The sequence below is a fragment of the Lytechinus pictus genome, chromosome 11 (assembly GCF_037042905.1).
Source record: "Lytechinus pictus isolate F3 Inbred chromosome 11, Lp3.0, whole genome shotgun sequence".
Taxonomy (NCBI): Eukaryota; Metazoa; Echinodermata; class Echinoidea; order Temnopleuroida; family Toxopneustidae; genus Lytechinus; species Lytechinus pictus.
In genome coordinates this window covers 25,954,281-25,964,672 of record NC_087255.1, presented here as the reverse complement: position 1 = coordinate 25,964,672, position 10,392 = coordinate 25,954,281, and the positions used below count along the sequence as shown (strand labels likewise).

Below are 10,392 nucleotides of genomic sequence, written 5' to 3'. Positions count from 1 at the left end.
TTCACGCAACAGCACATCACTTGACCTACTGAAAAGGAGCATTATTATGTAGTAAATCTCGACTTGCTTTGCGCCTTAAACGGTTCTGTAAACAGTGTGTTGAGTCTTAAACAGCGCCCTTTGAAAGATGCTATATCCAAACATTTTCCTTATTATTATAAGGTATTCATATTAAAAAAATGAAACAAACCTGAAAATAAACAAAATAGACCAAACAGACATACATGGATGATTAATTAGAATTCTAATAATATGAATACCATGATTTAATTTATTCTTACAGGATTGTAAGCGATAGAATTGAAAAAGTTTAGGGCAGAACGATTAATATGAGTTCGTTTTCGTTTGAGTAACGTTCATGAACAATGATTTATAAATGATTTACATATAGTGGAAATTACATTCACCAGCTTTTTATGAGCTTACCTGATAACCGTCACGGTAATTTACGCATTTATACCTCTGGCATAGATATTCTTATCATGACATTAAGCACATTGTCGGCAACAATGAAGAATGGTTTCCCGTATTCCGAACCGAAAATATCCCCCAAAATTCAAAACAATTCTGGTGGCAATTTGTAATTTACTTGTTATTTCACATCTCTTATTTTCCAGTTGAATCGAAAAAATTCCACACTAAATTCATAGGAGTTATTTTGTTAGTAAAAAGTTTTTAATAAAATATTCATGTGGGTAGATGTCATGAGGTAACCCAGTGGCCGATCCGAGAATTGCGAGGCTTGTCAGATAATTTGCGCGGGAAAGTGTTCCCAATGTGGTGATTTTTAACAGAGGATGGTCCCCTTGTGAGCCCCTACTGCTTAATCTAGGAGAGTTTTCATTAACATTTTTCACCTGACAGTTATCTGACATTCCATCATTGTTTATTTTTATTCTTTACTGCTCATATTGAATGCTCATGCAATTTATCACTCTATAACAATTTCAAATATAAGATTTCAAGTAAACTCCAATTTCTCTTTAAAGTGAAAACGATGCTCGAGTTTTCTGCGACCACTGGTGGGATGTTTCCACGGAAGGAGATCAATCAGCATGTCGATGACTTTTCCAAATGCCTGATGCGATGGCGATGTATCAACGCGTTTGGAGAAATAGCTTTCGAAATGTGACGTGATCACGTCAAAGTAGCCATCTCGACTTCACTGGAAAAAAGGGAGAGGCGGGGATGAGAAAGGGCTTCCCGTGTGCTGGCGTGTCGGTATGTCGGTGACTACAAAGACAATTTACAAAGGGATAGAGAATCGATGGGTTATGTAAACTATGTCGGCTTGTCCTATTATGATACCTTCATCAACTCCTAACTGATCGCTGCTTACAAAGGATTCAAGGAATTGCCATAGCAATTTTCAAAAAAAAATTCTTCTAGACAGCATGAATATTTCAATGTGTAGGTCACTACCGAATTGTAGAACTGGGTTATTTATTTCAACCCCCGGGGTTTCGCCAACGCAGTTATAGTACATAAGTGGCAGCTCGCCATTTCGTGATTCAACGGAAAGCAATCTGTTCCTAATCTACAATAGTAATTCCCAAATTAAATTGATTTATCCAACAATGTGCCATCTGTTAGCTTTAAAAGAGACCTATATCGAGATATTTGTTCGCAGATTAAGTTATCACCTATCGTTAGAGACTCCCTTGGTGTATTTCAAAGATATAGACAGATTCAAGGAAAATGTTCGATTTTCGTAAGAACTTGTAAAGGGGAGATAGAACGCGTAATGACATGTTTGATCAATCACAAAAGTGTAAGCACGCACTTATATGAACCCACCCTCTTGCACACACGCGTGTCAGTTGGTCGCAGTTCTACATACATAGTTTTCCACCACCGCGGAAGGCATTTTCAAGCTAAGATTTCAACGGCTCCTAATTAGTTGAGCAACTGGCATAGCAGGCAGCGTGAAAAGGTGAAAACAACACTTATCGCCGTGTGTGGGACTAAAGTCAAACGGTTGGGTATAAAGCATGGCAAACATGAATCCATCCGGAATGGAGAGTGCAACGGTGTTTTGCTAAACCCACTGCTGTTGTTGTCAGACGTACATTATGTGACATGGATCTGTGGATCCGAAGTTAGCCGAACATGGCCCAAGGCTCTCTTTTCGTACCTTAAGACAAAAGTGGATATATCGAGAATAAATTGCACCTGGTTAACTCATTTTACCTATTTCAAGTATATCCATGCCCCGGAAAGGTTGTTTTAAGAACGTTCACTGCCAAAACGAAAAGCCTAATAACTGCTTAAAACAATAAGCCGCCCCCCCCCCAAAAAAAAAAAAAAAAATAAATAAATAAATAATAATAAATAAATAAATAAAATAAAATAAAATAATAATAATTAAAAAAAAATTAAAATTAAAAAATAATAAATAATAAAAATGAATAAATAACTCGCAAAATTGGTTTCTGTCTCTCCTCACTTTGACCTTTCATCCGTTTTTTTTTTACAATGTAGATTAAATTTTCATCAACCAGGAAATCAATAATACGCAAGAAAGGACATGGTATCGGTGATGTCTAAGACAAACATGCCCTCATGTGCCCCGTTTTCTCACAATAAATGGTATCGATGCAAATATTGACGAGAGTTAGGTTAATAATCTAGAGAGGGTTAACTGTTTTATTGTATATTGATTATAATAATAGCTGTATATATACAGGGTCGGCACCTGTGTTTTTAATAGAGGACAAGACAGCTTAAATGTGACGTCATTTCCCCTGGATTGAATAATGACTATCGTTTTTATGCTTTCTCATTTCCTCATCCCCCTTCTTCGTCCTCTTGTTTACTTTAACTGCTTAAAAAAAATCCACTGTCGTCTTTACGGACTTTCACAGTATTCTGTAGGATATAATATGAAGAAATGTGACACAAAATAGAATATACTTCAAAAGGCGAATTGAAAACACGTTTCAAAAGGGATATGTAAGAGTGTAGTGTATGAAAGAGGTGTGTAGACAGGGTAGCCCATTTCCATATTCATTTGTCATATATAGATTTTAATGCTACATTTTTTACATGTTCTTGCTCGATTTTGATTACACTTATAATCATCTCGGAATAACTATTTTAAAATGTCTTGCTCAGACAATTCTGCTCTAGGTGACAGCAAAAATAAATCACTTTTCTGAAAGCCTATTATTCAATATGTTGCCATGGTAAAAGGGTGCCCATTAATACTCACACCTAAACTATATAATTTTAGCGAGGTTATACACACAGTTAAGCCTGCTCTTTATTAACTTAAATTCGTATATGTCTGAGAGATTACGTGCGTAAAACATATTCAGTATTTTCGAAGGCAAATATTCAAACGGATTATGTCATTAATCATTATATGATCGTATTCCTGCAACTTTTGTACAATATTTTAGCAGATTGCTTGTCATGCTAGTATTGTTAAGATGGGCTTATCCTGAACATAAGGGTAATGTCTGATTATTCAATTTGTTTCCGCGCTCTTGCATAAATCACAAGAAATAATTATAAAATTATCAGGAAACAACACTACACATGTATATGACATTCGTAATGTATATACCTTACCAAGGCTATGTTTGTTTTATTCAAGTTTCTTTATCCTTTGCTGAATGAGGATAAAGTATCTCTCCCATTTCTGCAACTTTAAGAAGATAATGTTCGTCAATCACATCAATTCATTTGTTCTCTTAGCCCCTCCCCTCCCCATCCATCTTCGTAAACATCGCATTTCTCTGCAATAATGGTTATAAGGATTTATGCTCTTGATACTTTCAGTGAAGCAATGATTAATGTTTTTCTTTTTTCTCCCTCTCCCCCTTTCCACAGAAAATCTGAATATTGGACGTATTCCTGTCAATATAAAGACCTGTCCGAAGTACCTCAGATGTGAACAATCGGATATTTTATTCATTTAAGTAAAATGAAATGGATAGCGGACTGACCTTGGTTTTAAAACGGGAATAACCTTCAAATCAGTTATGTGAAAGGCGGCATAAACTGCTTGAGAACCGAAGGAAGGCTGCACCGGATACTTCCATCTATTTCATTATCATCCACGACAGAGAAACACGAACTTATCCTTTATTCCCAGTTGGGTATCTATGATATTTGCACTTTCATTGGAAAAACTGAAATCAGAATTTGCCGAGGAGATGAAGCTACCCGGCACCATTATTATGAATTTGGATTAGCGATTGCCAAGCCGCTTTGCATCTGATTCCACATGAGGACAGGAAACACGTTATCCATTACGCGTATGGGCCATATTTCCTCTACTCGCTTGTATATCTAGGATTTTTTTAAAGGATATTCATTAAGGTTGAGTACCCTTAAGCCATACTTTGACGAGAAAAGGCGATTTGTCTTGAGCGTAGCTACGTTTACCAACGCGCTGATCGACCCGGTAGATATTGCGGCACAACCACCAGGGAGTTGTCAGTAAAGCCTGGTGGCGGCTTTCGGAAATTACTATGCATGGCGGTACACCAGACGTTCAGGGTGCCGTGATTTCGCAAGTGATGCTTTCACCTTCTCGTCTTCTTTCTCATAATCTCTCTCTATCCTTCTCTGAACACATAGAAGCTCGGAGTTTGTACAGGTCAAAGGAAAGGAGCGAAACCATTTCTATATAGCGAACATAATCCATACTAGAAGGGTTTAATCGAAAGAAACTGATACAAGGAGTGATCATCGCCTTGTGTAGATTAACATAAGGTTGAGAGTGACATCTGCTGCCTTTCTGGGTCAACGTTATTGAATTCGCATTAAAAAAGAAAGACGATAGAGCAGCTATGTTTACATCGCCTTACCTCCTGAAGGGACAAAAGTCAAGCATGCATTGGAAATAGATACAGAGCAGATCTATACAGACTATACACGATGTCCTCTTGGATGATATCATTTTTCAGTTCAATTTCAGTTCAGTTCAAGAGTTCGCCGGATAATTGATTTCATCATGTCGCCTACAACTTTGAATTCGTCCATCCTGCAGGCAGGAGAGGGCGGGCTCCTACCTGATCTACAAGAAGGATTCAATGTTTTGCAATTGAGCCGTCGAGCGGCTGCGGAGCCACCAGGGTTAAACTTTACAGCAATGGTGGCCCTTCAGCCCAGTACCACCATCTTGATACCGATCATTATGTTTAGCATAGGATTGATAGGAAATATAATAGCCTTAGGAGTGTACTACTGCTCATCATCGTGGCATCGAGCCACAGCCTTTTATGGTATCCTTCGTGGGTTCTTCATTACCAGTCTTGTCGGATATCTGACTATCTATCCTATTATAATCGCTGTCCACATCAATGGTTTGCACTGGATCGGAGGATCAAGGATGTGTGAATTTCATGGATTTTGTGTCCTATCCTTTGGAATGTCCCTGGCCTACATGACAGGCTTCCTTGGGTTTGAGCGCTTCCTCGCTGCCTGTCGGCCGTTAACGTACAATCGTAAGGTTGAACCCCGGAAGATACCCTTCGTACTTGTGCTGCTATGGGTCGTCTCCGTTTTCACAGGAATCCTACCTCTTGTAGGGTTCGGACAAATCTCTTTACACTACCCTTCAACATGGTGTTTTATCAATTGGAGAGACGAAGAGACGGTCGGTCGTTTATTCAGTAGCGTGCTCGCAACAATAATCATCGCAATCATCCTGCTCGTGATTGTTTCCATTTTAGCAGCGACAATCGGGGCGATATTAAGGACTTGCAAGAGGTGCAAAGACACTACGGCAGGTAAAGAGAATGAGAGAGGGCGCTATAGTTTGACTTTGACGATTGATGATAACTCTCACCGGATACCAAGGCGATTCTTTGCAGCTGATAGAGCTCTTTTATGGGCCACCATCCACTATGCTCTTCTCGCGTGTGGATTTTTAGTTTGTTACATTCCAATAGTGGTGAGTATAATGCAGGTCTTCTGCCTCATTTCTTATGTTTTTTAATGTTAGTAATTAAAAGAATAATGGTCAGGAGGAAATATATTGAAATAGCGTGGTATAATCCTAGCTTCATCGCAATTAAAGCATGTATAGCATGATAAGTTATAAACTTAGAGGTTGTTTCATAGTGGATATACAATAAACCCTTCGATTCTCTGATGTGGTTAATTGAATTTCATCAACAAAAGCAAGATTAGAAATCCTTTTCCAATGTTTTCTTTTCGATATTGAATGGTCAACAAATGTCAGCGTGTAAGATTCCTATTCAATCTGCCAAGGTCAACAGTTTTGTTTGTTCTCTTATCAACCTAGATGAGGATAATAGCTAATGTCTCAGGTCAGCGAATCAACCACTTCAAGGATATGGCTGCCATGCACTGGGCCGAGTTCTACCCCGCCTTCTGTCCCTGGCTGTACATCCTGTGCCATGAGCAGATCTGGATGCGACTTACCTGTAGAAAACCTGCATATAGGGACGTCCCCTACTCAAGACAAAGCCTACGCCGTCGAAGTACCCGCGGCCGGCGGTCATCAGGCCGCGGTCACGACTGTATTCGAGAAGCCAACGTCCGGAGCCATCGGGAATCATTGTCAATGGGAACGAGCAACCACGTCAATGTCGTCATGCACGACCACGTGGATGGTTACGCGGTCGTCGGTAGACAGGATGGCTCGAGTAAAGAAGAACCAGTAAGAGGACGATCAGCCAGGAAAAAACTCGATTTCATCAAGGAAGACGATGTCTCTAATGGGCGCTCTCCGCAAAGGTAATTAGTTGTCGTATAAGCGCTGGTATTGTCCTCTTGAAATAGCGAAATTGATTTTATGGGGAAGCCGAAGCTTAGTATCGTCTAATATATAATGTATATTCGCAGACATTTGATTCTTACCATCGGTCAATTTGGTAGATGTCCTTAAACAGGGGATTCAAGGGTTTCTATTTTGGGTTGGTTTTATATGTCATTTTTTGTTTATATACAAGGAGGATTGTTTGGGACTGACGGAATCATGGACGTATCGTCCTAATGATTGTGGTGCAAATACAGTTTCATTTCCTAATAAAATGTAGTAAAAATTGAATAATTTTGTAGTCTATACTGAATGCTTTTGGAACAATGTACTATACACCCTAGTTTTATATATTTAGTTTACATTTGAAAAGAAAGAAAATCACAATTATGCCACTTTAATAATTACTCAGTCCTTATCTCATGGTAAAAAATACTCTTTAATACTCCTTTTACTCTTTTCAAATACAATACCTTTGTAATTGCAGTATCATATTTCGCATGTATAACTCAAAAGATTCACAAAACATTGTTGCGCATTTCTTTATCTTATACTTCAGTCCATCAGCGGCGAATTCTCCTGTACGCCTACCAACAACAGCTTCGAAAACATCCCCGGGAGGTAGAATTCGATCTTCCTCATCATCATCCACAGTATCATCGACGAGGTCTCCCACAAAAGAGGCTCCACGATCCCCATCGTCATCGTCAACCGCTTCCATACACAATGCAAATCGATCGCCATCGGCATCATCGGTGAAATCTCTTCCCAAATCATCAACAACCAATACCCCGCGATCACCGACCACGGTGACAACACCGCCTTCGTCTGTCACGGACCGTCTTATTATATCAAGTACGGACAAACAGAAGACAAAGCTCATAGTGACAAATAGTTTTCCGGTGGCGAATGGGCCAGTGATACAGAACCACGTCAACGCCACCCGCAGCAAAAGCAGCGCTGCAAGTACAACGGGTGGCAGTAGAAAGAACAGGAAAGGGGAGTACAGTCGCGTCCCTACAGATCCGGAAGAAAGTGTGCCACCAGCGAGTATCACGTCTAAAAGAACCACGTACGCAAAGACCGGCCGAAAGGAATCATCTATATGAATGACTGTCATCACGAACAGAGGTGATGAATCCTCGCAGAGACCTTTTTTCCTGGACACTTTTTGAAACTTCCCATGCCTTAGATTCGTCAAGACCTGAAGTACCTATCATTGGGTACACACCTCCGCGTCGGGCGCCAACGACAGATGGACCGTTTCGTTTTGATTAAGTGAAAGTTAGGGTCCTTTAGAGAAAAAGTTTCTTTACAGGAGAAGTTTATTTTACAACAGAGATGAAAATAATCATAACCTCCATCTTGATGTATTTTCATTAGCGGTACATAATATAACTATTGTTGAAACATGAATAGAGCGAAGGAATTAAACAAGGAACCTTTTTTAGTTGTCGTTTTCTTTTTTAATCTTTTGTCTCGCCCTTATTCGATTTAAACCAATCGCTAGAATAAGAAATGCAAAACAGAAAAAGAATAAAAATACAAAACAATAAAAAGGAATGCAAAACCATACCAAATAACATAATGTGATGCAAGTTAATGTAACACACGTGCACAGCATATTGTAGCTTCACTTTATTTTTATTCAATGTTCGTTGTTTGTGCCGTGTGCTGTTGACCTAATAAAGGTCCTTTTATTCTACATTCAATTATCTAATATGAACATGCCTTTCGTCCCGAGATTTTACTTCTTATATTTTGCATATTAATTATTCAAAGTAATTGCTCAGTTGTACTTGAAAATCATAAGTGTTTAATAACATCTTTTCCCTTTTATCATGGGTTTTTGGATAGGTGGCAGATACCTCTGTCGTGGTGATGATATTAGAGAATTTATGCATAAAGGATGGGATTTTTTTCAGAACGCTTAATACTGCAATGTGATTCAATGGAGCAAAAACTCATCCGCCAAATCGATTCTACTTCCACGCATGCGCCATCGAAATTTTTCTCGTCTTCTGCATTTTCATGACGTTTTCATTCAGACAAAATAGCGTTGGTCGGTGAAGGATATAAGACATCACAACTGTGGTTATTTCTATCTTATACATTGCCTGTCGGCCTAAATGATGTACGTACATGCTTGACTGACTTCTATTGTACATGTATGTTTATGTCCTTTTAAAGTTCCCGTCCTGTAATGGAAAGTCCCTATGAAAATTCCAAAGACGGGTAGCAAGCATGTTTTTGAGTAATCAAATTGTTTTTTCAAAAAGTTCATGAAAGCTTTTACTCTTCGAATCTGATCTCTCTCTACTTTTTATTGCCCATCCCTCTCTCTCTCTATCTAACGTCTGTGAATATTCACTTTTTTATCAGCCCATTCCATTCAAATATCTTTATACCCACTGGCGGATCCCTTTAAGAAGCAAAATTAAAATTTGTTATGTAAAAATGCCATGAAAACAGAGGTGTGCCCCCTCTTTCGAAAGTGAAGACCCTTTTTTTTTTGCTTGTCAAATTTTTCCTACAAAAAATGTGCCCCCCCCCCTTTTGAAAAATCCTGTATCCGCCCATGTTTATATCTCCTTCTATACCCACAAATTATTCGCCTTTGCCACTTGTAGGTTATTACAATAACACACAAAATACAATTTTCAGATAAATATTGTAAAACAACCCGTATTCTTCTTAGCCATCCTAAATGTAAATTCTCAATATCAAATGAAATTAATGTTCACATTTGTGTACTCCTTTGCAGTTATAATATTCATTAGGTATGGTGTTTTGTCTAAAGAATCTGTAAAATTTTGACAACAATATGCCTACATATCATATCTGACTTTTTTTAATTGCTTAATAATGCCATCATATATTCATGTATGATAACTCTGTTTCCTTAACCATGAAAATAAAATCCCTTTTAGCCACAACTGCACATATGCTATGTTTTATAAATGCAATGAGTTATTCGGGAGACTAAATGTGCTTGATCATTCATATCAAGAAAACTTGTATTCATGACGTATTTGACAGTGCATTGTTTCTAAATAAAATCATGTAAATATTCTATTTCTTATTCTGAAGTGTCAAATAAAGTAAATTGAATTCATGCTATGCAGCATATTAATCATCGACTTTTTTGTGTATGATTATTTGGCAAGTACTCAATTTGAAAATGAAACGTCATGACACATTTGATCCTAGTGACAATAATACACAATAACAATCAGCAGCTTCAAAACAAAGAGAATGGATTTTTGTCATATTAAACTGTTTTAAAGGTGTATATTGTGAGGGGGGATTCATGAACGAAAGTAAAATAAATTCATGAAATGAGTTGTCTGAAAAAGACAACCACTAGTGTACAGATGAGTACTTTGGGGGCCACGGACACCCCCCCCCCAAAAAAAAAAAATAATAATAACAATAATAAATTTCAAGACCACAAAGAAGAAGAAGAAGGAATGAAAGGGAAAAGGGTGAAATGTGATATTTTATGAATATTATGTAAAAAGCTATTACAAAATTAGATTTTTGCTTTGCTTTCTCTAAGCTTTTTAGAAATTTTGCCATGTATGCCATGGCTGACCTCATCAAAAGTTTTGGCCCAATATGCCACTGGATTGATTACCAATATAGATTTCCTACTT

At 38.0% G+C, this 10,392-nt stretch overlaps 1 protein-coding gene across 1 annotated transcript; it reads left to right on the top strand.

Moving 5' to 3' along the window:
• The first annotated feature begins 3,834 nt into the window (after positions 1-3,834).
• On the top strand, positions 3,835-9,869 carry LOC129271081 (prostaglandin E2 receptor EP1 subtype-like). The gene is made up of 3 exons (XM_054908436.2): positions 3,835-5,905; positions 6,260-6,714; positions 7,296-9,869. Exons 1-3 carry the CDS (start codon positions 4,964-4,966, stop codon positions 7,843-7,845), a joined length of 1,947 nt encoding a protein of 648 aa, XP_054764411.2. The 5' UTR covers positions 3,835-4,963; the 3' UTR covers positions 7,846-9,869.
• The last annotated feature ends 523 nt before the right edge of the window (positions 9,870-10,392 follow it).

What these genes read in the sequence shown, in the direction of transcription:
- LOC129271081 (XM_054908436.2), top strand. Translation starts at nt 4,964, where the DNA reads ATGTCGCCTACAACTTTGAATTCGTCCATCCTGCAGGCAGGAGAGGGC. An exon ending in TTTGTTACATTCCAATAGTG is followed by an intron (nt 5,906 to 6,259) that starts GTGAGTATAATG and finishes TTATCAACCTAG; the next exon opens with ATGAGGATAATAGCTAATGT. An exon ending in AATGGGCGCTCTCCGCAAAG is followed by an intron (nt 6,715 to 7,295) that starts GTAATTAGTTGT and finishes CTTATACTTCAG; the next exon opens with TCCATCAGCGGCGAATTCTC.